This window comes from Bombina bombina, chromosome 4, assembly GCF_027579735.1.
Source record: "Bombina bombina isolate aBomBom1 chromosome 4, aBomBom1.pri, whole genome shotgun sequence".
NCBI lineage: Eukaryota > Metazoa > Chordata > Amphibia > Anura > Bombinatoridae > Bombina > Bombina bombina.
Genome location: NC_069502.1, coordinates 83,687,910 through 83,715,619, shown reverse-complemented (window position 1 = coordinate 83,715,619; position 27,710 = coordinate 83,687,910). Strand labels below are relative to the sequence as shown.

At 43.8% G+C, this 27,710-nt stretch overlaps 1 protein-coding gene across 1 annotated transcript in view; it reads left to right on the top strand.

Moving 5' to 3' along the window:
- INTS9 (integrator complex subunit 9) overlaps positions 1 to 27,710 on the top strand; it is a 271,893-nt gene that overhangs the window by 212,531 nt on the left and 31,652 nt on the right. The window contains exons 10-11 of the mRNA XM_053711080.1: positions 852 to 1,023; positions 2,661 to 2,785. Of these exons, the coding sequence (XP_053567055.1) occupies positions 852 to 1,023; positions 2,661 to 2,785 (297 nt within the window). The remainder of the gene's footprint in view (positions 1 to 851; positions 1,024 to 2,660; positions 2,786 to 27,710) is intronic.

Here is a 27,710-nt window from a genome sequence, read left to right as displayed (position 1 = left end):
TGCGATTAATCGTGCAGCCCTACTAGGTAGTCAACTGGAGCACTACATGGCAGGAAATAGTGGTACCAACTTGTGCTCTTGCAAGTGAATAACATTCTTGTGAAAGTACTGCCATATAGTGCTCTAGGAATGGTCCGGCTCCTGAGCTTACCTCCCTGCTTTTCCACAAAGGATACCAAGAGAATGAAGAAAATTGATATTACAAGTAAATTAGAAAGTTGTTTAAAACTGCATGCTGTATCTAAATCATGGAAGAAAACATTTTGGTTTCATATACTTTTAATCCATTTCCTCTTCTGTCCCATTTAAATGATAGGTAGCCTGCATTTTTTTACTTCCAATATGTAGAACCTCACATTTAGCAGAATGAAATCTCATTTGCCATTTACCAGCCCATTCTTCTAATTTTTGTAAATCTCTTTGCTAAGCAATTACACCATACTCTAGCCCCTAATCACCTTACACAACTTTGTATTATCTGCAGATATAGAGATGTTAATGTTTAATTCTTCCTCCTAAGTCATTTATAAAAATAATAAAAACAGGGCCCGGTACTGATCTTTGGGGGGACCCCACTAATTACTTTTGTCCAATCGGTGTATGATCCATTTACTACTACATATGTGTGTGTGTATAATAGTATGTCAATTCCCACGTTAGATTCTTCTATAATTTAGAGTTTAAAGCAAGAGTGCAAAAAAAAAAAAAGCTTTATATGTAGAATGTAACAACAATCACAGGGTTGCAGTATACTCCAGTTCCTTCCTCCAGAGAGATCCATCTTCTGACAAACTCCATCAACATGAAAAGTGCCACAAGATCACCCATGTATTTTTTTTTTTCTCTTTCAGTTAATACAAACAAACAAACTGAAACATTATCCCAGCATACATGGTAATTTCAGCAATGACTTCAAACAGCCGTGCGTGGTGTTCACGGGACATCCCACCCTACGATTTGGGGATGTGGTTCACTTTATGGATTTGTGGGGGAAGTCCAGCCTGAACACAGTCATATTTACTGGTATGTTGCGCACTGTAATAAATAATTCGCATCTAGTCCCTGCTGTGTGCGAAAAGGTTAGTGCTTGTGTGCTCCATGGAAACTGATATATAGATCCTATTTTATATGTTTATTTTATTACTGTTTTGTTCAGCACTAAAACGATAGTAAAATGCTTATTTTTTGAGCAAAGTACGAAAAAATTAAAAACCTAGCTTTCTTATGCAAATATGAAACCAACACTAATTGGCTGCGTCAGGCTGGCAGTTTTACTAGTTTACCTTTCTAATAAATATTAAAATAGTAATTTTTCACTAGGTTAAAGGGACATGAAATCCAAATTAGTTTTTTCACTATTCAGATAGAGCATGCAATTTATTTCTATTACCCAATTTGTTTCATTCTCTTTGTATCCTTGTTGAAAATTAAACCTAGGTAGGCTTAGAAGCTGCTGATTGGTGGCAGCACAAATGTGCCTCCTCTCACTGGCGTTCAGCTAGCTCCCAGTAGTAGATTACTGTTCATTAAACCGCAGTTGGACCTTTGGGAGAACAGGAACAGGCATCATGGTGAAAATTGGAATTGTGTAGTTAAGGGGTTGAATAAACACATTTTATATTTGAACCAGAGTGCAGCCTTGTCATGGTTTATCATCCTCGGTGTATGTAAATGTTTCTCTCTTTTGTAAGTTGAATTATATTAGTTTGTGACTCCTTGCACCATTTATTCTTGATAATTACTTATAGCAGGGTGCACACACCTCTTTGAAATCGAGTCTACTTGAAAATGTTTGTTTAAAAAGGATAGACAATCCCTTTATTCCCATTCCTCAGTTCTGCCTAACCAACACTGTTATATTAGTACACTTTTTACCTCTATGATTACCTTGTATCTAAGCCTCTGCAGACTTCCCCCTTATCTCAGTTCTTTTGACAGACTTGCATTTTAGCCAATCAGTGCTGACGCATAAATAACTCCACTGGAGTAAGCACAGTGTTATCTATATGGCACACATGAACTAGTGCTGTCTAGCTGTGAAAAACTATCAAAATGAGATAAGAGGTGGCCTTCAAGGGCTTAGAAATTAGCATATGGGCCTACCTAGGTCTAGCTTACAACAAAGAATATTAAGAGAACAAAGCAAATTTGATGATAAAAGTGGTTTAAAATTGCATGACCTATCTGAATTATGGAAGTTTAATTTTGACTAGGTTGTCCCTTTAATTCTGACAACACCATGCTACTCTGGAGCGTTCTGATTAGTTACACATGGTGCAGGCACAATTGTGACGTGCCAAATTTATTCTGCATGTGGCATAATTCTGACGCTTCAACATTATAAACAGGGCGTTATTAATCAATGCAGAGGATCATTTATATCTGTCTGTTGCCGGTGACAGCGAACAAAGAAAATAAAAGGAACACACTATAAAAATATAGTTTTGTACACAGTTAATTTTATTTTTTATGTAGATCATTTTGCAGTGCTTGCTTGGTTTTATATACTAATCATATATAGATATAACTTTAATGTTATTTTAAGTACAGTTCAGGGTTTCTGCCCTAGGAATATGTCAACTGTATGTGTTTGCTCCTAAATTATCCAAAATTCTCAGATTTTTATTTTCCTATTTGATTTTTCTCTCTCCCCTGTGAAGAACCCGATTTCTCTTATCTGGATGCTCTGGCCCCATACCAGCCGCTGGCTATGAAATGTGTCTACTGTCCCATCGATACAAGGCTGAATTTCATTCAAGTGTCAAAGTTGCTAAAAGAAGTTCAGGTGAGATTTGTGTATATCACAATGAATCAAAACCACACACAGTATATGTCTATTATTGGTTCCACATACCTGAGCAGGTCAGTACCTAGAATCCATGTTTGCAGCTTAGCCACTGTGTACTGTGTAAAATGTCAGTAATGTCACCAGGTAAGGTGAAACTTCTGGGATTGTCTGATATCAGCATAGAGTTTGGTAGTGATTTTTCTCCTTAGTTGCCATGCTGTTTAAAGGCAAGCCGAAAGAGAAGCACTAAACCAGGAACAAACAACAGCTCAGTAGATTGTTTTATGGTGAGTTACCACCTAGGAGCAGCCTCTTTTAGCCCAATTGTGCTTTTCACAGAGGAAAACATTCCTGAAGTACATCAGTCTGATTTTGCCTAAAAAGGTTAGCCCACCCCCAAAATACCAGGCAATTCTCATCGGAAAAAGGCAACCCCATAAGTTCGTTTTGGCCTTCCATGGGATTCATCGATGAGGTGCAGCCGTATCCCTCTAAGTACATTGGGCAGGAAGTTCACATCTGGTTTCCCCCATCACCTTTAGGGAGACTTCCCCAGGGTTATTATGCTCCCAGGTGGTTACCTGCCAGAGTATTTGAGTGATTCTCTTTCTTTTATATCCTGTTTAAAGGAACAGTAAACACCTTGTAATGACAATATTTTTCTGCAGTCTTGTAATAAATTAACATACTAGTTAACATGGTAAAACCTTTGAGTTATTTTGAGGAGCCAATGCAGGCTTGTTACTGGAATAGATCAGTCTAACTACTGTCGTTATGTTGGCAAAATCTCTATTGTTTTGCAGTTCCTTGGCTTATGTCTGCTAATGCCATTTAGGGAAAGATATGTAGCTGTGTTAGGCTTGTAAAGGCTGCAGTATGTCCGTCCAATTCTCAGGAGTGGAAAACCTACAATTTTAAGGCTTAAATTACCGGAAATGGTGGCAAAATAAATCATGAAAGTATATGGCACAGATTATTTGCTACACATAATTAAACATTTTCAATTGCAAAGTATTTCACGCCCATTTAACACTAGTCACACTGACTAAAACAAGTGTATTATAAAAGCAGCCTTGAGTGATTATACATACTGGTCTTTTGGGGTTTAGCCGTAGTCCATGTCAGTCTCTTCAGTAGAGCAGTGGTGGCTTTTAAGCATTTGGGAACTTGTGTGGTATAATCCCCACTGTGCCTCCCAAGTAGTTTGTGCTGCCCTTCTTTTAAAAGCCTAAGTAGGTTTACTTGGTCTTTTTTGTTTCCACAGGTCCATGTGAGGGATGAAGCCTTTCAAACCTTGTGAGCTGCCCTGCTGCCGGGCAGACTGTTATGGAGGTAAGTGCTATTTTTATTTTTCTGATATGGAGGTTCAGAAACGTTTGGCACTTATGGGGTTAATTTTAGGATATTGATATTTTTGTGGCAGCTTTTGTGGGGCACTGTTAGATTAGGATGTCTGGCTCTGTTTAGGAGTGCTTATTAGCTCTCCTTGTTATGGCTCTTTATTAGTGTGATAAATAAGTTAGGAAGATTGTGTTTTGATGTAACGCACTTTCTTGGTTGTGGACGCTCACGATGGATGGAGTTTACTTGGTGCAAGTTTTTACGCGCTCTTCCTTAGGCGGAAGTGAGAGGTTGTCGGCTTCTGTTCCGGTGTTTGCGGAGAACGGGTGCTGGCAGCGTGGAGTCCGGATTGCTTATTGGCTTCGGTTTATCCTTCGATCTGTGGGAGGTCAGGTAAGAACTTCAGCAAGACTTGTTGAGGTGTAGAGGTGCGCAGCAAGGGTTCTTTTTTATTTTGTCATTTTAAGTGAACGTTTTCTCCTTAAAGTGATAGTAACATTTTTATTTTGCTGCTATTTCTTTTTTGTTTATTGGTATGCTAGAGATGCTACTTGCCCTTGCAAATGATGTAGAGTCTAACCCTGGTCCCCCAGCAAATTCCATTCCTAGCCTTCCAGCTAAAAAAGGCCTCTCCTTTGTGCACTGTAATATACGCAGCTTATTTCCAAAAATCGATGCACTGCAAGCTTGGTGTTTACAATACAAGCCAAAAATCATTGTTATCTCTGAATCATGGCTAACTTCAAAAATACCTGACTCTGCCATTGCAATACCTGGGTATTCATGCCATAGAATTGACAGAGCAAAGAGAGGAGGCGGCATTGTAATTTATGTTGACAACTCCACAAAGTTCACCCCCATACAAAAATCTAGCTCTCCTGCCACCTTTGATTTCCTTTCTGGCAAAATTGAGATCCCGTGCAGTAAATCAATCATTGTTGCAGGAATCTACCGCCCACCAAGCTCCCCTGTGCATTCCATTTCGGACATAGCACAGCTCCTTAGTGAATCCATAACTCAAAACCCAAAAAGTGAAATTTTGGTTTTTGGAGATTTTAACATCGATTGGCTGAATCCAAAAAATAACAGTTGTCGCTCGCTGTTTAAATCTTTGCAGCTAACGCAATTAATCTCCTCCCCAACTCGCATAAACATCAAAAGCCATAATCATACCCTGCTCGACTGGATTCTCTCCACTTCTCCCGACCGAATCCAGGAGGCAGGTGTTCTCCCTAACAATTTCAGTGACCACTGCTTAGTGTACTGCATGAGCAAAATAAAGGCAACTAAATCCTCTCCCAAGGTTAAAATCACCAGGTCCTTCAAAAAATTTAATCTTCAATCATTTCTAAATGACATCAAGAACCTCCCCTGGCACAGATTAAACCTAATCCCAGATCTAGACTCTGCAGTTGAATTCTTTCAGTCTGAACTCCTACAAGTTTGGAATTTACATGCACCGCTGCGTAAGGTGAGAGTAAAAGGAGCACACTTGAATTGGATCACAGCTGACCTCATTCAAATGTACCAATTTCGGGATTCATTGTGGTCAAAGTTCAAGCACACTGGCTCTATGAATGATCACTGTGTATATAGAAATTGGCGAAATATATGTACTAAACAAACAAAACTGGCTAAGGCGCAATATTTCTGTGAAAATCTGAACAATAATATATGTAACCCTAGAAAGTTTTGGAAACTCATAAATAACTTACAAAATCCACCAATCCACTCCCAACCCTCCACTGTCAATGTGGATAACCAAAACCTGCAACTCCCCTTAGAAGTAGCAAATGCCTTTAACAATTATTTTGTAGGATGCTCCACCACCCTGATTGACAAACTAATAAATGGCACGCATCCTGAAGCTACAAATGTGGATCAGGCCCCACTAAAACAGCAAAGACCCAATATAGAAAAGTTCAATTTTAGACCTGTACCCTTCAATGTCATTAAGAAACACCTCGATAATCTAAAAATGAAAAACCAGTCAGGACCTGATCAAATCCCAGCAATGCTGTTGAAGCTCAGTGCGCCGGCAATTGCTAAGCCTGTTGCAACCCTAATTAACGAATCCTTGGTGTCTGGATACATACCCAAACTCTGGAAAACTGCAAGAGTAGTGCCTATTCATAAAAGTGGGGAGTTAACCTTGGTTTCTAACTATCGTCCTATATCACTGCTCCCTGTATTGTCAAAAATCCTAGAAAAATGCGTCCATACGCAATTATGCGAGTATTATCAACTTTCTAACTATCTGACCCCTGATCAATCAGGTTTCAGACCAAATCACTCCACTACAACTGCCCTCCTAAAAGTTTGCAACGACATCCAAACTGCCATGGAACAAAATTCCCATCTTCGCATCAAAACAAAATCCAATTGCACGCTGACCGCAGTCCACTCTTTTAAATACTTAGGTATGTTGTTAGACCCCAATCTATCTTTTGGACTCCACATAGAAAAAATTGCCTCTAAACTTTATCCAAAACTAGGTGCCCTGTACAGAAACAAATCTTGCCTCAGCCCTACAGTAAAGGAAAAGATTGTACAGCAAATGCTGATGCCTATCTTGGATTATGGGGACATAGTATATGCACCTGCTCCGCAAACTCACCTTAATAAACTAAATACATTATATAACTCGTTCTGCCGCTTTGTGCTACAATGTAACTACAGGACCCACCATTGTGACATGCTAAAAGAACTAAACTGGCTGTCGCTGGAATCCAGACGCACCCTCCATCTTTCCTGCCTTGTCTTTAAGAGCCTTTCTGGGAAGCTCCCACCCTACCTGAGCAGAATGCTCTCCCCTGCTATTCCCACCTCCTATAACCTCCGATCCAATAACAGCACATTATTTAGCTTGCCTCAATACAAAAAAAAAGCAGCTCGATCCTCCTTTTCCTACAGAGCGCCACAATTATGGAATGACCTCCCTCACACTTTAAAAACTTCCCCAAGCCTAAAATCCTTTAAGAAATCCCTCTATACATATCTCAAAACAGAATGCACCTGTCATGGTTAATTAAATATTTCGTACCTGCTCTATGTTACATGTTTGCATATATTGTGTATTATTATTATTGTTTTTGTATTTTATTGTACCCTATTGTATCAATGCAATGTTTTGTGATCCCAGGACATACTTGAAAACGAGAGAAATCTCAATGTATCCTTCCTGGTAAAATATTTTATAAATAAATAAAATAAATAAATAAATGGATCAAGAGGACCTGCAAGCTGTTACTTGCACTAGATGCTAATGTGGAGCCACCTATCCCTTTTTGTTCCTCATGTATTGAGAGAACATTGCATTATAGGGATAGGCTTTTTGATCCAGAGCCTTCATTGTCTAAGGAGAATGTTGTTAAGGAGTCTCCTGTTCAAGCTATACCGCAGCTTTCTCCCCAATCATTCCAATCTTTATCCTCTTCTCATGCAGTGCCCTGCGGTTCGTCTCAGGTTGGTTTTTCTTTGCAGGATATGGCTACCCATATATCCTCGGCAGTATCTGAGGCTTTGTCCGCTTTTCCTGTGTTGCAGGGGAAGCACAAAAGGAAATTTAAGGTGTCTGACTCTGTTGCAGTTATGTCAAATTTTTCTTCCCATAGGTCTGAGGAGAAAGACACTTCTGTGGCGTCTGAGGGTGAAATTTCAGATTCTGACAGTGTAATTCCTTCCTCTGATTCTGAGGTTGTTTCCTTCAGGTTTAAAGGGACAGTCTAGACCAAAAAAAACTTTCATGATTCAGATAGAGCATGTAATTTTAAACAATTTTCCAATTTACTTTTATCACCAATTTTGCTTTGTTCTCTTGGTATTCTTAGTTGAAAGCTTAACCTAGGAGGTTCATATGCTAATTTCTCTTGTTAAGTGTGTTCAGTCCACGGGTCATCCATTACTTATGGGATAAATTCTCCTTCCCAACAGGAAGTTGCAAGAGGATCACCCAAGCAGAGCTGCTATATAGCTCCTCCCCTCACATGTCATATCCAGTCATTCTCTTGCAACCCTCAACAAAGAAGGAGGTCGCGGGAGGAGTTGGAGTTTTTACTTAATTATTCTTCAATCAAAAGTTTGTTATTTTAAATGGCACCGGAGTGTGCTGTTTTTCTATCTCAGGCAGTATTTGGAAGAAGAAACTGCCTGCGTTTTCTATGATCTTAGCAGGCGTAACTAAGATCCACTGGCTGTTCTCGACATTCTGAGGAGTGGGGTAACTTCAGAACATGGGAATAGCATGCGGGGTCCCCCGCAAATGAGGTATGCGCAGTACAATATTTTCTGGGAATGGAATTGACTAAGAAAACACTGCTGTTACCCGTATGATGTAAGCCTTAAATGCAGTAGTAGTGACTGGTATCAGGCTGATAAATGTATGCACAGTAGAGTTATTTTCTAGGGACTAGAATTTGACTGAGAAAATACTGTTATTACTGAAATAATGCTTAAGCCTTATCTGCAGTGGAAGCGACTGGTAGCAGGCTTAGTGATAACTTTGCATGACATTAAAAGAAGTTTGTTTTTAAAACGTTTACTGGCATGTTATTCGTTTTGTGAGGTACTTTGGTGATAAATCCTTTTGGGCATGAATTTTTTCAACATGGCTAACGTATATTTCTGCATAGAAACCGTTATATCAGGTCTCCCACTGTTGTAAATGAGTGGGGAGGGGGCTTTTTTTAGCGCCTTGTTGCGCAGTTAAAATTCTAGCACAGTCTTCCTGCTTCTTCCTCCTTGATCCAGGACGTCTCTAGAGAGCTCAGGGGTCTTCAAAATTCGTTTTTGAGGGAGGTAATCAGTCACAGCAGACCTGTGACAGTGTGTTTGACTGTGATAAAAACGTTAAATCTTAATTTGATATCCGTTTTTTTGGGTACGGAGGGGTCAATCATCCTTTTGCTAATGGGTGCAATCCTCTGCTAATTAATACATTTAAAGAATTGTTGACTATAACTGAATTAGTTCTTTGTTATTCAACTGTGTTTTTAAAAAAGCGCTGCAGCGTTTTTTATATTGCTTGTAAACTTATTGAAAATAATTTCCAAGCTTGCTAGCTTCATTGCTAGTCTGTTTAAACATGTCTGATACAGAGGAATCTGCTTGCTCATTATGTTTAAAAGCCGATGTGGAGCCCAATAGAAATATGTGTACCAATTGTATTGATATTACTTTGAATAAAAGTAAATCTGTACCGATAAAGAAATTATCACCAGACAACGAGGGGGAAGTTATGCCGTCAAGGCCCTTACAAATCACTTTACATGATATGGCTAATGTTATGAAAGAAGTATTATACAATATGCCCGAGTTAAGAGGCAAGCACAACAGCTCTGGGTTAAGGACAGAGCGCGCCGATGACACGAGAGCCATGTCTGATACTGCATCACAATTTGCAGAACATGAGGACGGAGAGCTTCATTCTGTGGGTGACGGTTCTGATTCGGGGAGACCGGATTCAGAAATTTCAAATTTTAAATTTAAGCTTGAGAACCTCCGCGTTTTGCTAGGGGAGGTGTTAGCGGCTCTGAATGATTGTGACACGGTGGCAATCCCAGAGAAATTATGTAGGCTGGATAAATACTATGCGGTACCGGTGTGTACTGACGTTTTCCCTATACCAAAGAGGCTTACAGAGATTATTAGCAAGGAGTGGGATAGACCCGGTGTGCCTTTTTCCCCTCCTCCGATATTTAGAAAAATGTTCCCTATAGACGCCACCACACGAGACTTATGGCAGACGGTCCCTAAGGTGGAGGGAGCAGTTTCTACTTTAACCAAGCGTACCACTATCCCGGTGGAGGATAGCTGTGCTTTCTCAGATCCAATGGATAAAAAATTAGAGGGTTACCTTAAGAAAATGTTTGTTCAACAAGGTTTTATATTACAGCCTCTTGCATGCATTGCGCCTGTCACTGCTGCAGCGGCTTTCTGGTTTGAGTCTCTGGAAGAGGCGATTCACACAGCACCATTGGATGAGTCTTTGAGGAAGCTTAGAACCCTTAAGCTGGCTAATGCGTTTGTTTCGGATGCCGTAGTGCATTTAACCAAACTTACGGCTAAGAATTCCAGATTCGCCATACAGGCGCGCAGAGCGCTATGGCTTAAATCCTGGTCAGCAGATTTAACTTCTAAGTCTAAACTACTGAACTTTCCTTTCAATGGGCAGACCTTATTCGGGCCCGGCTTGAAGAAAATTATTGCTGACATTACTGGAGGTAAGGGCCACACCCTTCCTCAGGACAGGGCCAAATCAAAGGCCAAACAGTCTAATTTTCGTGCCTTTCGTAATTTCAAGGCAGGAGCAGCATCAACTTCCTCCGCTCCAAAACAGGAAGGAACTACTGCTCGTTACAGACAGGGTTGGAAAGGCAACCAGTCATGGAACAAGGGCAAGCAGTCCAGAAAGCCTACTTCCGCCCCTAAGACAGCATGAAGACAGGGCCCCCTTTCCGGAGACAGATCTAGTGGGGGACAGACTTTCTCTCTTCGCCCAGGCTTGGGCAAGAGATGTACAGGATCCCTGGACGTTGGAGATTATATCTCAGGGATACCTTCTGGATTTCAAAACTTCTCCTCCACAAGGGAGGTTCCATCTGTCCAGGTTATCAACAAACCTAGTAAAGAAAGAGGCATTTCTACAATGTGTACAAGACCTTTTAGTGATGGGAGTGATCCACCCAGTTCCGCGAACGGAACAGGGGCAAGGGTTTTATTCGAATCTGTTTGTGGTTCCCAAAAAAGAGGGAACCTTCAGACCAATCTTAGACTTAAAGATCTTAAACAAATTCCTAAGGGTTCCATCGTTCAAGATGGAAACCATTCGGACCATCCTACCCATGATCCAAGAGGGTCAATATATGACCACAGTGGACTTAAAGGATGCCTACCTTCACATACTGATTCACAAAGATCATTATCGGTACCTAAGGTTTGCCTTTCTAGACAGGCATTACCAGTTTGTAGCTCTTCCCTTCGGGTTAGCTACGGCCCCGAGAATTTTTACAAAGGTTCTGGGCTCACTTCTGGCAGTACTAAAACCTCGAGGCATAGCGGTGGCTCCGTACCTAGACGACATTCTAATACAAGCGTCAAGTTTTCAAAATGCAAAGTCTCATACAGAGATAGTTCTAGCATTTCTGAGGTCGCATGGGTGGAAAGTGAACGTGGAAAAGAGTTCTCTGTTACCACTCACAAGGGTGCCTTTTCTAGGGACTCTTATAGATTCTGTAGAGATGAAGATTTACCTGACGGAGTCCAGGTTATCAAAGATTCTCAATGCTTGCCGTGTCATTCACTCCATTCCAAGCCCATCAGTAGCTCAGTGCATGGAAGTAATCGGCTTAATGGTCGCGGCAATGGACATAGTGCCATTTGCGCGCCTACATCTCAGACCGCTGCAACTATGCATGCTAAGTCAATGGAACGGGGATTACTCAGATCTGTCCCCTTTGCTAAATCTGGACCAGAAGACCAGAGATTCTCTTCTCTGGTGGTTATCACGGGTTCATCTGTCCAAAGGAATGACTTTTCGCAGACCAGATTGGACGATTGTAACAACAGATGCCAGCCTACTAGGCTGGGGAGCAGTCTGGAACTCCCTGAAGGCTCAGGGATCGTGGACTCAGGAGGAGAAACTCCTCCCGATAAACATTCTAGAATTAAGAGCAATATTCAATGCTCTTCTAGCTTGGCCTCAGTTAGCAACACTGAGGTTCATCAGATTTCAGTCGGACAACATCACGACTGTGGCTTACATCAATCATCAAGGGGGAACCAAGAGTTCCCTAGCGATGTTGGAAGTCTCGAAGATAATTCGCTGGGCAGAGTCTTACTCTTGCCACCTGTCAGCGATCTACATCCCAGGCGTGGAGAACTGGGAGGCGGATTTTCTAAGTCGCCAGACTTTTCATCCGGGGGAGTGGGAACTTCTCCCGGAGGTATTTGCTCAACTGATTCTTCGTTGGGGCAAACCGGATCTGGATCTCATGGCATCTCGCCAGAACGCCAAGCTTCCTTGTTACGGATCCAGGTCCAGGGACCCGGGTGCGGTGCTGGTAGATGCACTAGCAGCCCCTTGGGTTTTCAACATAGCTTATGTGTTTCCATCTTTTCCGTTGCTACCTCGACTGATTGCCAGGATCAAACAGGAGAGAGCATCTGTGATTCTGATAGCGCCTGCGTGGCCACGCAGGACCTGGTATGCAGACCTAGTGGACATGTCGTCCTGTCCACCATGGTCTCTACCCCTGAGGCAGGACCTTCCGATTCAGGGTCCTTTCAACCATCCAAACCTAATTTCTCTGAGGCTGACTGCTTGGAAATTGAACGCTTGATTCTATCAAAGCGTGGGTTTTCGGATTCGGTTATTGATACATTAATACAGGCTCGGAAACCTGTTACCAGAAAAATTTACCATAAGATATGGCGTAAATATTTATATTGGTGTGAATCCAAGAGTTACTCATGGAGTAGGGTTAGGATTCCTAGGATATTGTCCTTTCTACAAGAGCGTTTAGAAAAGGGCTTATCCGCTAGTTCACTAAAGGGACAGATTTCTGCTCTGTCTATTCTTTTACACAAGCGTCTGGCAGAGAATCCAGACGTCCAGGCCTTTTGTCAGGCTTTGACTAGAATTAAGCCTGTGTTTAAAACTGTTTCTCCTCCTTGGAGCTTAAACTTGGTTCTTAAAGTTCTTCAGGGTGTTACGTTTGAACCCCTTCATTCCATTGATATTAAACTTTTATCTTGGAAAGTTCTGTTTTTGATGGCTATTTCCTCGGCTCGAAGAGTCTCTGAGTTATCTGCCTTACATTGCGATTCCCCTTATCTGATCTTTCATTCAGACAAGCTAGTCCTGCGTACTAAACCTGGGTTTTTACCTAAGGTTGTTTCTAACAGGAATATCAATCAGGAGATTGTTGTTCCATCATTATGTCCTAATCCTTCTTCAAAGAAGGAACGACTTTTGCATAATCTGGACGTAGTCCGTGCCCTGAAGTTCTATTTACAGGCAACTAAAGATTTTCGTCAAACTGCTTCCCTGTTTGTCGTGTACTCTGGTCAGAGGAGAGGTCAAAAAGCTTCGGCAACCTCTCTCTCCTTTTGGCTTCGTAGCATAATACGTTTAGCCTATGAGACTTCTGGACAGCAGCCCCCTGAAAGAATTACAGCTCATTCCACTAGAGCTGTGGCTTCCACCTGGGCCTTTAAGAATGAGGCCTCTGTTGAACAGATTTGCAAGGCTGCAACTTGGTCTTCGCTTCACACTTTTTCAAAATTTTACAAATTTGACACTTTTGCTTCTTCAGAGGCTGTTTTTGGGAGAGAGGTTCTACAGGCCGTGGTTCCTTCCGTTTAAGTTCCTGCCTTGTCCCTCCCATCATCCGTGTACTTTGGCTTTGGTATTGGTATCCCATAAGTAATGGATGACCCGTGGACTGAATACACTTAACAAGAGAAAACATAATTTATGCTTACCTGATAAATTTGTTTCTCTTGTAGTGTATTCAGTCCACGGCCCGCCCTGTATTTTTAAGACAGATCTAAATTTTAATTAAAACTCCAGTCACCACTGCACCCTATGGTTTCTCCTTTCTTGTCTTGTTTCGGTCGAATGACTGGATATGACATGTGAGGGGAGGAGCTATATAGCAGCTCTGCTTGGGTGATCCTCTTGCAACTTCCTGTTGGGAAGGGAATATATCCCATAAGTAATGGATGACCCGTGGACTGAATACACTACAAGAGAAACAAATTTATCAGGTAAGCATAAATTATGTTTTTCATTCCTTTTGTAACTTCTCTGGTAAGTCTTCTTTCTCCTCTAAGCAGGAACAGTCCAAGCCCTCTTGGAAGTCCACTCAGTCTTGGAGCAAGGGGAAACAATCTTTGAAGCCCGTTGCTGACCCAAAGTCAGCATGATGGGTCTGTCCCCGATCCAGGGCTGGTTCGGGTGGGGGGCAGAATTTCTTTTTTCGCTGAAGCTTGGGTTCGGGATGGGTCTGTCCCAGATCCAGGCCTGGTTCGGGTGGGGGGCAGAATTTCTTTTTTCACTGAAGCTTGGGTTCGGGATGTTCCAGATCCCTGGGCGGTAGATATTGTGTCCCAGGGATACAGGCTAGAGTTCAAGACATTTCCTCCCAGGGGCAGGTTTCTTCTCTCCAGGTTATCTGTGGACCAGATGAAGAGAGAGGTGTTCTTACGTTGCGTTCAGAATCTTTCCGACATGGGAGTGATTGGTCCTGTTCCAGTTCAGGAGCAGCGGCTGGGTTTCTATTCCAATCTGTTCATAGTTCCCAAAAAGGAGGGAACTTTCCAACCTATTCTAGAGCTCAAGAGCGTAAACAAGTCTCTCAGTCTAGATGGAGACTATTCGGTCCATTCTTCCTCTGGTTCCAGAGGGTTAATTCATGACAACAGTAGACCTGAAGGATGCGTATCTGCATATTCCCATCCACAGGGACCATCACAAGTTTCTGAGATTCGCTTTTCTAAACAGGCATTTTCAGTTTGTGGCTCTTCCATTTGGTCTTGCAACAGCTCCCAGAATTTTCTCAAAGGTCCTGGGAGCATTGCTGGCGGTGCCCCAATTGCAGGGGGTTGCGGTGGCGCCGTATCTGGATGACATTCTAGTTCAGGCGCCATCTTTTCAACAAGCAAGCTCCCACACAGAGTTGTTGTTGTCTTTTCTGGGCTCCCACGGTTGGAAGGTGAATGTAGGAAAAAGTTCCTTGATTCCGGCTACAAGGGTGGTATTCTTGGGAACCATTATAGATTCTCTAGAGATGAAGATTTTCTTCTTAAATGGAAAGAGTCCACAGCTGCATTCATTACTTTTGGGGAATAAGAACCTGGCCACTAGGAGGAGGCAAAGACACCCCAGCCAAAGGCTTAAATACTCCTCCCACTCCCCTCATCCCCCAGTCATTCTTTGCCTTTCGCCTCAGGAGGTTGGCAGAGACGTGTCAGAATTTTTAACTTTTTAATTTTTGTTTTTGTCTCTTATGGAGGGTAGTACTCTTCGACATGGCACAGGAGTTTTAAGTAGTCCTGTCAGTCTCTCAGTGAGGGCTTGGATGAAAGTTAGAGTCCGGAGATGCAGGAAGTCTCTTTCTGCGACACTATCCCTACTCATGTTAACAGCTCCTCAAGCAATCGGCGTTGTCTAACTTCGCTCCGCTGCCTGCTTTCTTCTCTCAAGTTTATGGCGGAGGCGATGCCACTATTCGTCACACTTGAAAGGCCATGTTCCTGTTCCACGGCGTAGCTTCCGGTAAGATTGTTTCATTTTACTTTATTCGATGTACTGTATTATGAATGTTTCCTGTGTGGTGGTTATCACCTCACGGGTTTATTTTATAACATAAGGGTCTCAGTGAATCTCTGTTAGTATCTGGAATCGAGGGCTAACATCTCCTGAGCGGGGTTGTTGGACAGGGGGGTTTATAATCATGTTTGTCATGTGATTCAACTTGCTTATGTGTTAGATTAATGAGCTCGCGGTTTGGAACTTGATGCCTTTTGGTAGTGACTCGGCCTTTTGACGCGCTTTTTGGACTGTACGGTTCACCCTGTGTCCGGGCGTGGTTACGCTCTGTTCTCATTTTTGCATTCCTGTATGTCTGGCGACTGAGATATTCTAGTCCTAAGGGGTCTGGCCTACAGGGGTGGTGAGTGCCCCAGCCATTGGTGGTGTCAGGTGCCGTTTTTGTTTTTTATTGTCCATATTCCTATATCCTCTTTTACAGTTATAGGGGATGCTGATGCTGAGCTTGTGATCATTTCAGATTCAGTTTCGGAGGGTTCTGATACCGAGACGATTGATTTCAGATTCTGTGTCCAGTGACGATGCCGGTTTAGCCTTGTTGACTCCTGTCAACCAGTGTTGTTCCATATGGCATATGAGAGCACCCGGTTCCTCGGGCTCTGGGAATCGGGTATCTGCTGAGCCATCCGCCTCTGGGTGTCCTGTCTTCCAGGGGGCGAGTTCCCTACCGATTATTCCTCCTACACATGCGGGTTACCCATTTTATGGTTTCTCCATGAATTGTGGCGTGTTCCCCCCCGGAGCTTGCAGCACGTTTTCGCTTGCAGATCTTGTTGGCGCTTGCTCGTCTGCAAGGTGCAGACGTTGCTTTGAGAATGTGCTCATGCCCTGTTGTCCCGGGTGTTCTACATTGGGGGGGGGCCTCCGCAGCCTGAGGTTGCTGTTCCTGAGTGTTGTGCTTTTCGCTACCGGATTGCGCGCCTTCGCGTTTTGCTCAGTCATCTGTTTGACTTATTGACCGATCCTGTAGTTCTCAGATATGGGAATTTTCAGTCTGATAGTCCGAATGGTACCACTCGTTAGACATGTGAGGATGAGGTATTCTATTGTTCTTTCCCAGTTTTGACAAGTAGGGCTCCGTTTGGCTGGTACTATGGTTAGCCCTGTGTCTTTTTTTGGGCATTTACCTTTGGGTTGCCTTATATTTTATTTTGTATCCTATGCGATGTCTTTTATTTTCATTTGTTTCCTTCCTTATGCAGCTTGCCGGTTAGGACACAGGGTACAGGCTGGTCCTGTCGGGTTCGTTAGGTTTTGTGGCTGTTCAGACACGTGGCGCTGCTTCTGCTGGTTCGGTAGTAGCGCTGAGTGCTCAAGTTATCACAGGTTTTTTTTTATGTTCCACTAAGCATTCGAGAGGACCTGTGGGTTCACGAGGCGGGAAAGGATTGTGTCAGTCCTCTTATAGTCTTCAGTCATGGATATCGGCCAGGGTAGGGCCCTGGCTGCGTCCCTCAATTTGACATCTGATTTCATCAGAACCTAGAGTTCCTCCTCCTTGTGGGAGGGGGCTGGCGGGCGTAGGGCCCCGTGGCCACTGGTCGAGTGGTTTGGCCTTCAATTTGTAGGCCCCGGGATGGTCCTATGGGACTTGATCCTATAGCATATGGAAGGTTTTGTATTTTGAAACCTATTGCTGTTTTGGCACCTTTAAGGGGGTGTGTGTCAGCTGTTTCTAGTGTATCTATAGATGGCTCTTACTCTAAGGTCTGTCTGAGTTATGAGACCTTGGGTCTTTTTCCATTGTATCTGGGTGTGTTAGATCTCCTTTTGGGGATCTGTGTTCCGGACGTTGGTTGGTCCTTGTGGGGACTTGTTTAGCTTTGGATTTTCCGGAGCCGGGAAGGTGTAGCACCTTTTCTCTCCCCTGCGTCCTCTACCTATGTGGAGGTGACGGGGAGACTAGCCCTGCTAGTAGGGTTTTGGGAACTTGAAGTATCCCTTCGGTTGTCCTGTGGCCTGGTGCAGTCTCTTCGTTTGACTTCCAGGGTATAGTTGCCTGAACTATTAGGTAACCTGACCTGTTTTTTCTTCGTGAGTCTTTCTCTTCTGGGGCTTCGATACTGTCCCGTTTTTTTTTGGGGGGGGGGATCTCAGGGCTGGTCGGGATGTTACGTGGTGTTGGGATATGGGGCTATGTCCTTGTTCCATCTACCTGACCGGGTCAGGGTTGGCTTGGTCTATTGGAGTATACTCATTACCACGGAGTAACCCATGTCATCTGAGGTTAACTGGGTGGGTGGCTTGCGCTTCTAGACTGGTGGGTTTCTACCCAGCTGCTGGCGCTGGATTACAGTCTTCTGGTGCGCCTTAGGGCCGCATTTTCCGATTGGTTTGCTAAGATACCCGTGGATTCTCTGCTCGGCAGGTGAATAGGTTGACTGTGCCTCTGTTAGGCGAACTACTTGTGGTCCTTCTAGGACATTTGCGGGGAATCTTCTCCCGTTTAGCCAGTGGCTTCGGGCCTTGAGGGCGGTTTTTGCTTTCTAGCTTCTTACCCTTTTTCTTGGGGAATCTTCGTTTCTTCGGGAGGCGGAGTCCTTACTAGGGGCTTCTCCTGGTCGGGAAGTGGATGGTGGACTTGGTTCCACCTGGAATCTTGCTACTTCCATGTCAGACTGAGGGGCCTTGTTTTGATAAGATCCTTTGGTCTATGGCCTTGTCTTTTTTTCAGAATCAGGTTGTACTTGTACTCTGGGGGGATGGCTGTACCTTCTTGCGCTCGTTCCTGTTCCAGTTTCAGGATTCTTTTGTTTCCCTATTTTGGATTCCTGTGGCTGGGTTGATCCAGCTGAGTATGGATCTGCAGGCCAGGATGTCAGAGCGGCTTTAGGGTCGCACTCTCCTCCTGGAGGTTGCGTTGTGTCTATCCTGAGATGGTGTTTCCTTTCTCTTTGTTCCTTTGACAGGAGAGGGTTTACTCTTCCTTCGGGTTCTAACGGGATACTCTCCTCTCATGGGGCCTCAATGGAGACTTTGCGTTCCCCTCTTTAGGGATCTGTGAGTAGGTCTGGCGGCATAGATTGCCTGGAGCGGGCCCTTTGTCGAGGGGCTTTTTTGTGCAGTCTGTTTTTCTTGAGAACCGCTTCCTTCCTTGCAAGCTTCCTTTGTCTCGTCTGTTGTGGACTCTGTGTTTTCAAATTCGGGGTTTTCGCCTGGGTCTATTGCACGTTTTTCGCGGGCGAATACTTTGGTGTTCTAGGGACTGGCGCTGGGAGATCTTTGTCTCTTTTGGTTGCGTCCATGCTTGCAGAGGATGGGGAGACGGCTTGGTATCGGTATCTCTGTGAGCTGGACCCACACTTGGTGTTCTTTTTTGTATTAAGGGACTTTTCGGTTCCTCTGTCCTCCTTTGCTTCGTCTCTTTGGGGATTTCGGTTGGTTTCCGTCTTCATTTGTGGGGGGTGATTGGTGGGGGACCGTCTGTGGGCGACGGTGTCTCTTGGTGGACTGTTGGCTCAGTTGAGTCCGTTTTACGGTCTCTTGTTTGGCTCTGGACTAACTGCGAGTCAGTGTTATTGGGGCTTTTACTTTAAAACCTTTTTTTCTCGGCTTTGGTTGAAGCGGGATTTGTTGTGGGATTGAGGTTCAGGTTTGGTGCCCTCAGTAGGGGGCCGCCTTTTGTACCCTCCCGTCTTGGCATTCAGTGTCCTCTATAGCTTGGGTATTGGTTTCCCAAAAGTAATGAATGCAGCTGTGGACTTTTTCCATTTAAGAAGAAAAACATAAATTATGCTTACCTGATAATTTCCTTTTCTTCTGATGGAAAGAGTCCACAGCTCCCCACCAGTCATTTTCTGTGGGGCGTCCTTTTATTCTTCTGGCACCTTTTCACCCTGATGTTTCTTCTACTGTTCCTTGTTCCTCGGCAGATTGACTGGGGGATGAGGGGAGTGGGAGGAGTATTTAAGCCTTTGGCTGGGGTGTCTTTGCCTCCTCCTGGTGGTTAGGTTCTTATTTCCCAAAAGTAATGAATGCAGCTGTGGACTCTTTCCATCAAAAGAAAAGGAAATTATCAGGTAAGCATAATTTATGGGGGTTTTCTGACAGAAGCAAGAAAGTGAAAGATGTTCAATTCATGTCTTGCTCTTCAGTCCTCTCCTCAGCCGTCAGTGGCCCAGTGTATGGAGGTGATTGGTATGATGGTTTCAGTCATGGACATCATTCCGTTTGCTTGGTTCCATCTCAGACCTTTGCAGTTATGCATGCTCAGTCAATGGAACAGGGCTTTTGCGGATCTGTCTCCAAGGATTGTTCTAGATCAGGCGACAAGAGATTCTCTTCCGTGGTGGTTGTCTCAGGATCTTCTCTCTCAGGAAACCTGTTTTCGCAGACCTTCCTTGGTGATTGTGACCACGGATGCCAGTCTGCTGGGATGGGGAGCTGTCTGGGGTTCTCTAAAGGCTCAGGGTCTATGGACTCGGGAGGAGTCGATTCTTCCTATAAATATCTTAGAGCTGAGAGCAATCTTCAATGCTCTTCTGGCCTGGCCTCAGCTAGCTTCAGCCCAGTTTATCAGGTTTCAGTCGGACAACATAACGTCAGTGGCTTACATCAATCATCAGGGAGGAACTCTGAGTTCCTTGGCCATGACAGAGGTAGCCAGGATTATTCAGTGGGCGGAGACTCACAACTGCTGTCTGTCTGCGATCCACATTCCAGGGGTGGACAATTGGGAAGCAGAATTTCTGAGCAGGCAGACTTTTCATTCGGGGGAGTGGGAACTTCATCCGGAGGTGTTTTCCTCCTTGATTCTCAGATGGGGGCAGCTGGAGTTGGATCTCATGGCATCTCGTCAGAATACCAAGCTCCTGAGGTACTGATCAAGGTCAAGGGATCCTCAGGCTGTATGGATAGATGCTCTAGCAGTTCCTTGGAAGTTCAGTCTGGCATACGTGTTTCTTCCGTTTGCTCTTCTTCCTCAGGTCATTGCTCGGATCAGACAAGAGAGGGTGTTGGTGATTCTCTGGTATGCAGATCTGGTGGAGATGTCATCTTTTCCACCTTCCATTAAGGAAGGACCTTCTACTTCAGGGGCCCTTCCTTCATCCAAATCTCGTTTCTCTGAAGCTGACTGCTTGTAGATTGAACGCTTGATACTATCCAAGCGTGGTTTTTCTAAATCGGTTATTGAGATTTTGATTCAGGCACTTTAGCCTGTGACTAGAAAGATTTATTATAAGATATGGCGTAAATATCTGTATTTGTGTGAATCAAGGGGCTACTCTTGGAGTAGAGTTCGGATTTTGTCCTTTCTCCAGGAGGGTCTGGAGAGGGGTTTATCTGCTAGTACCCTGAAGGGTCAAATTTCTGCTTTGTCTATTTTGTTGCACAAGCGTCTGGCAATTGTGCCAGAAGTTCAGTCTTTTTGTCAGGCCCTGGATAGAATCCGGCCTATGTTTGTTTGCTACTCCTCCTTGGAGTCTTAATTTGGTTCTTAGAGTTCTTCAACAGGCTCTGTTTGAGCCTATGCATTCTTTGGATATTAAAATGTTATCCTGGAAGGTTTTGTTTTTGGTGGCTATCTCTTCGGCTCAAAGCGTTTCGGAGCTTTCAGCGTTGCAGTGTGAATCTCCTTTCCTTATTTTTCATTCTGGTAAGGTAGTACTACGTACGGCCTTAGGTTTCCTTCCCAAAGTGGTTTCGGATAGGAATATTAATCAAGAAATTGTTGTTCCTTCTTTGTGTCCTAATCCTTCCTTCTTCTCATAAGGAGCTTTCTCCACGGCGTCATCCTTACTTGTGGGAATATCTCTTCCCCAACAGGAAATGGCAAAGAGTCCCAGCAAAGCTGGCTATATAGTCCCTCCTAGGCTCCGCCCACCCCAGTCATTCTCTTTGCCGTTGCACAGGCAACATCTCCAGGGAGATGGTTAAGAGTTTGTGGTGTTTAGTTGTAGTTTTTTATTCTACTATCAAGAGTTTGTTATTTTAAAATAGTGCTGGTATGTACTATTTACTCTGAAACAGAAAAGGATGAAGAATTCTGTTTGTGAGAGGAAGATGATTTTAGCAGACAGTAACTAAAATCGATTGCTGTTTCCACATAGGACTGTTGAGATGAAGTAACTTCAGTTGGGGGAAACAGTTAGCAGACTTTTCTGCTTAAGGTATGACTAGCCATATTTCTAACAAGACTGTGTAATGCTGGAAGGCTGTCATTTCCCCTCATGGGGACCGGTAAGCCATTTTCTTAGTCTCAAACAGAATAAAGGGCTTAATATGGGCTATAAAACTGGTAGACACTTTTATGGGCTAAATCGATTGCTTTATTTGGACATTTTATACATGTTTATGCTGATAATTCACACTTATAAACTTGGGGAACGTTTTTTAACGTCAGGCACTATGTTAGACTCCTTTTCCAGTCAGGAAGGGCCTTCCCAGTTGTAGGCCGAGCCTCATTTTCGTGCCATTACTGCGCAGTTGTTTTTGAGAGCAAGACATGCAGATGCATGTGTGAGGACCTGAAAGTAGTTGGAAAAGTTCCTAAAAGGCGTCATTTGGTATCGTATTCCCCTCTGGGCTTGGTAAAGTCACAGCAAAGGCTGTAGCTGGGACTGTATAGGGGTTAAATCTGTAACCGGCTCCGGTTTCGTTATTTTAAGGGTTAAAGCTCTGAAAATTGGTGTGCAATACTTTTAATGCTTTAAGACACTGTGGTGAAATTTTGGTAAACAATTTTGAACAATTCCTTCATATTTTTTCACATATTCAGTAATAAAGTGTGCTCTGTTTAAAATTTAAAGAGACAGTAACGGTTTTGTTTTAAAACGGTTTTTGTGCTTTATTGACAAGTTTAAGCCTGTTTAACATGTCTGTGCCTTCAGATAAGCTATGTTCTATGTGTATGAAAGCCAATGTGTCTCCCCCTTCAAAATTGTGTGATAATTGTGCCATAGCGTCCAAACAAAGTAAGGACAGTACTGCCACAGATAATGAAATTGCCCAAGATAATTCCTCAGATGAAGGGAGTAGACATGGTTCTACATCATCTCCTTCTGTGTCTACGCCAGTTTTGCCCACGCAGGAGGCCCCTAGTACTTCTAGCGCGCCAATGCTTATTACCATGCAACAATTGACGGCTGTAATGGATAACTCCATAGCAAATATTTTATCCAAAATGCTTGCAAATCAGAGAAAGCGCGATTGCTCTGTTTTAAACACTGAAGAGCAGGAGGGCGCTGATGATAATTGTTCTGCCATACCCTCACACCAATCTGAAGGTGCCATGAGGGAGGTTTTGTCAGATGGGGAAATTTCAGATTCAGGAAAAATTTCCCAACAGGCTGAACCTGATGTTGTGACATTTAAATTTAAGTTAGAACATCTCCGCACACTGCTTAAAGAGGTGTTATCTACTCTGGATGATTGTGACAACCTGGTCATTCCAGAAAAATTATGCAAGATGGACAAGTTCCTAGAGGTTCCGGTGCACCCCGACGCTTTTCCTATACCCAAGCGGGTGGCGGACATAGTGAATAAGGAGTGGGAGAAGCCCGGCATACCTTTTGTTCCCCCTCCTATATTTAAGAAATTATTTCCTATGGTCGACCCCAGAAAGGACTTATGGCAGACAGTCCCTAAGGTCGAGGGGGCAGTTTCTACTTTAAACAAGCGCACTACTATTCCTATCGAGGATAGTTGTGCTTTCTCAGATCCTATGGATAAAAAATTGGAAGGTTTGCTTAAAAATATTTTTGTACAGCAAGGTTACCTTCTACAACCCATTTCGTGCATTGTTCCTGTCACTACAGCAGCGTGGTTCTGGTTCGAGGAACTAGAAAAGTCGCTCAGTAGAGAGACTCCATATGAGGAGGTTATGGACACGCACTTAAGTTGGCTAACTCTTTTATTTTAGATGCTGCTTTGCAATTAGCTAGATTAGCGGCGAAAAATTCAGGGTTTGCAATTGTGGCGCGCAGAGCGCTTTGGCTAAAGTCTTGGTCAGCGGATGTATCATCCAAGACAAAATTGCTTAACATCCCCTTCAAGGGTAAAACTCTCTTTGGACCAGAATTGAAAGAGATTATCTCAGACATCACTGGGGGAAAGGGTCACGCTCTCCCACAAGATAGGCCTTTCAAGGCCAAGAATAAGTCTAATTTTCGTTCCTTTCGTAATTTCAGGAACGGACCGGGCTCTAATTCTGCATCCTCTAAGCAAGAGGGTAATACCTCACAGTCCAAACCAGCCTGGAAACCGATGCAAGGCTGGAACAAGGGTAAGCTGGCCAAGAAGCCTGCCGCTACTAACAAAACAGCATGAAGGAGTAGCCCCCGATCCGGGACCGGATCTAGTGGGGGGCAGACTCTCTCTCTTTGCTCAGGCTTGGGCAAGAGATGTTCAGGATCCCTGGACGCTAGAAATAGTTTCTCAGGGTTATCTTCTGGAATTCAAGGAACTACCCCCTAGGGGAAGGTTCCACATGTCTCACTTATCCTCAAACCAAATAAAGAGACAGGCGTTCTTACATTGTGTAGAAGACCTGTTAAAGATGGGAGTGATGCACCCCGTTCCAATGTCGGAACAAGGAATGGGATTTTACTCAAATCTGTTCGTAGTTCCCAAAAAAGAGGGAACCTTCAGACCAATTCTGGATTTAAAGATCCTAAACAAATTTCTCAGGGTACCATCGTTCAAAATGGAAACCATTCAAACGATTCTACCCACTATCCAGGAAGGTCAATTTATGACTACCGTGGATCTAAGGATGCGTACCTACATATTCCTATCCACAAAGAACATCATCAGTTCCTAAGGTTCGCCTTTCTGGACAAACATTACCAGTTTGTGGCCCTCCCATTCGGATTAGCCACTGCTCCAAGGATTTTCACAAAGGTACTTGTGTCCCTTCTAGCGGTTCTAAGACCGAGGGGCATTGCAGTAGTACCATACCTGGACGACATTCTAAAACAAGCGTCGTCCCTTTCAAAATCAAAGGCTCATACAGACATCGTTCTGGCCTTTCTCAGATCTCACGGATGGAAGGTGAACATAGAAAAAAGTTCTCTGTCTCCGTCAACCAGAGTTCCCTTCTTGGGAACAATAATAGATTCCTTAGAAATGAAGATCTTTCTGACAGATGTCAGAAAGTCAAAACTTCTAAGCGCTTGTCAAGTTCTTCATTCTGTTCCACGTCCTTCCATAGCTTGCATGCTGAAACAGTGGAATGGGGATTATACAGACTTGTCTCCAGTGATTCAAGTAGATCAGAAGACCAGAGACTCACTCCGTTGGTGGCTAACCCAGGATCACCTATCCCAGGGAATGAGCTTCCGCAGTCCAGAGTGGGTCATCGTCACGACCGACGCCAGCCTAGTGGGCTGGGGCGCTGTCTGGGAATCCCTGAAAGCTCAGGGACTGTGGTCTCGGGAAGGGTCTCTTCTCCCGATAAACATTCTGGAACTAAGAGCGATATTCAATGCTCTCAAGGCTTGGCCTCAGCTAGCAAAGGCCAGATTCATAAGATTCCAATCAGACAACATGACGACTGTTGCGTATCTCGATCATCAGGGGGGAACAAGGAGTTCCCTGGCGATGAAAGAAGTGACCAAAATAATACAATGGGCGGAGAATCACTTCTGCCACCTATCTGCGATCCACATTCCAGGTGTGGGAAACTGGGAAACGGATTATTTGAGTCGTCAGACATTCCATCCGGGGGAGTGGGAACTCCACCCGGAGATCTTTGCCCAGTTGACGCAACTATGGGGTATTCCAGACATGGATCTGATGGCGTCTCGTCAGAACTTCAAAGTTTCTTGCTATGGGTCCAGATCCAGGGATCCCAAGGCGACTCTAGTGGATGCACTAGTAGCGCCTTGGACCTTCAACCTAGCTTATGTGTTTCCACCGTTTCCTCTCATTCCCAGGCTGGTAGCCAGGATCAAACAGGAGAGGGCCTCAGTGATCTTGATAGCCCCTGCGTGGCCACACAGGACTTGGTATGCAGACCTGGTGAATATGTCATCGGTTCCACCATGGAAGCTACCTTTGAGACAGGACCTTCTTGTTCAGGGTCCATTCGAACTAGAAAGATTTACCATAAGATATGGAAAAGATATATCTGCTGGTGTGAATCCAAGGGATTACCTTGGAATAAGATTAAAATTCCTAAGATTCTTTCCTTTCTGAAAGAAGGTTTGGATAAAGGATTATCTGCGCGTTCTCTAAAGGGACAGATTTCTGCTTTATCTGTCTTACTACACAAACGACTGGCAGCTATGACAGATGTTCAAGCATTTGTTCAGGCTCTGGTTAGGATCAAGCCTGTTTACAGACCTTTGACTCCTCCCTGGAGTTTAAATTTAATTCTTTCAGTTCTTCAAGGGGTTCCGTTTGAACCTCTACATTGCATAGATATTAAGTTGTTATCTTGGAAAGTTTTGTTTTTGGTTGCTATTTCTTCTGCTAGAAGAGTTTCAGAGTTATCTGCTCTGCAGTGTGCTCCGCCCTATCTGGTGTTCCATGCAGATAAGGTGGTTTTGCGTACTAAGCCTGGTTTTCTTCCAAAGGTTGTTTGTAACAAAAATATTAACCAGGAGATAGTTGTACCTTCTTTGTGTCCGAATCCAGTTTCAAAGAAGGACCGTTTGTTACACAATTTGGACGTAGTCCGTGCTCTAAAATTCTATTTAGAAGCTACAAAAGATTTCAGACAAACATCTTCTCTGTTTGTCGTCTACTCTGGTAAAAGGAGAGGTCAAAAAGCGACTTCTACCTCTCTTTCTTTTTGGCTTAAAAGCATCATCCGATTGGCTTACGAGACTGCCGGACGGCAGCCTCCTGAAAGAATCACAGCTCACTCCACTAGGGCTGTGGCTTCCACATGGGCCTTCAAGAACGAGGCTTCTGTTGATCAGATATGTAAGGCAGCGACTTGGTCTTCACTGCACACTTTTGCCAAATTTTACAAATTTGATACTTTTGCTTCTTCGGAGGCTATTTTTGGGAGAAAGGTTTTGCAAGCCGTGGTGCCTTCCGTTTAGGTGACCTGATTTGCTCCCTCCCTTCATCCGTGTCCTAAAGCTTTGGTATTGGTTCCCACAAGTAAGGATGACGCCGTGGACCGGACACACCAATGTTGGAGAAAACAGAATTTATGCTTACCTGAACGGTGTGTCCGGTCCACGGCCCGCCCTGGTTTTTTAATCAGGTCTGATGAATTATTTTCTCTAACTACAGTCACCACGGTACCATATGGTTTCTCCTATTTTTTTCCTCCTGTCCGTCGGTCGAATGACTGGGGTGGGCGGAGCCTAGGAGGGACTATATAGCCAGCTTTGCTGGGACTCTTTGCCATTTCCTGTTGGGGAAGAGATATTCCAACAAGTAAGGATGACGCCGTGGACAGGACACATCGTTGGAGAAAGTAATTTATCAGGTAAGCATAAATTCTGTTTTTGTTGCACAACCTGGATGTGGTTTGTGGGTTGAAATATTATTTGCAGGCGACTAAAGATTTTCGCCAGTCTTCTTCCTTATTTGTTGTTTATTCGGGGAAGCGCAAGGGCCAGAAAGCTATGGCTACTTCTCTTTCTTTTTGGTTGAGGAGTGTTATTCGCTTGGCATATGAGACTGCTGGACAGCAGCCTCCTGAGAAAATCACGGCTCATTCCACGAGGGCTGTTTCTTCTTCTTGGGCCTTCAAAAATGGAGCTTCTGTAGAACAGATTTGCAAGGCTGCCACTTGGTCATCTTTACACACTTTTTCTAAATTTTGTAAATTTGATACTTTTGCTTCGGCTGAGGCTTCTTTTGGGAGAAAGGTTCTTCAAGCAGTGGTGCCTTCTGTTTAGGTTTACTGTCTTGTCCCTCCCTTATCATCCGTGTCCTCTGGCTTGGGTATTGGTTCCCAACAGTAATTATGATGATATGTGGACTCACCATGTCTTTAGAAATAAAACAAAATTAATTTCCTTCTTTCTTGACATGGTGAGTCCACGGCCCACCCTGTATTTTTCAGACAGTTTATTTTTCTAAAATCCTCAGACACCGCTGCACCTTATATTACTTCCTTTCTCCTTTCCCTTTGGTCAAATGACTGGGGGTTGTGGGTAAGAGAGTGGTATTTAAAGTGAAGGCCAATTTTGATGAATTAGTGCCCGTTTTTTAATAATCCTATTAAAAACAAGGGCACTTTAATTCATCAAAATTGACATTTCACTCTTTTTCTTCAAAAACTTACCTTTTCATTCTGGCAGCCACTCCAGCGATTGCCACGGCCGTCGGAAGCCTCTGCAGACA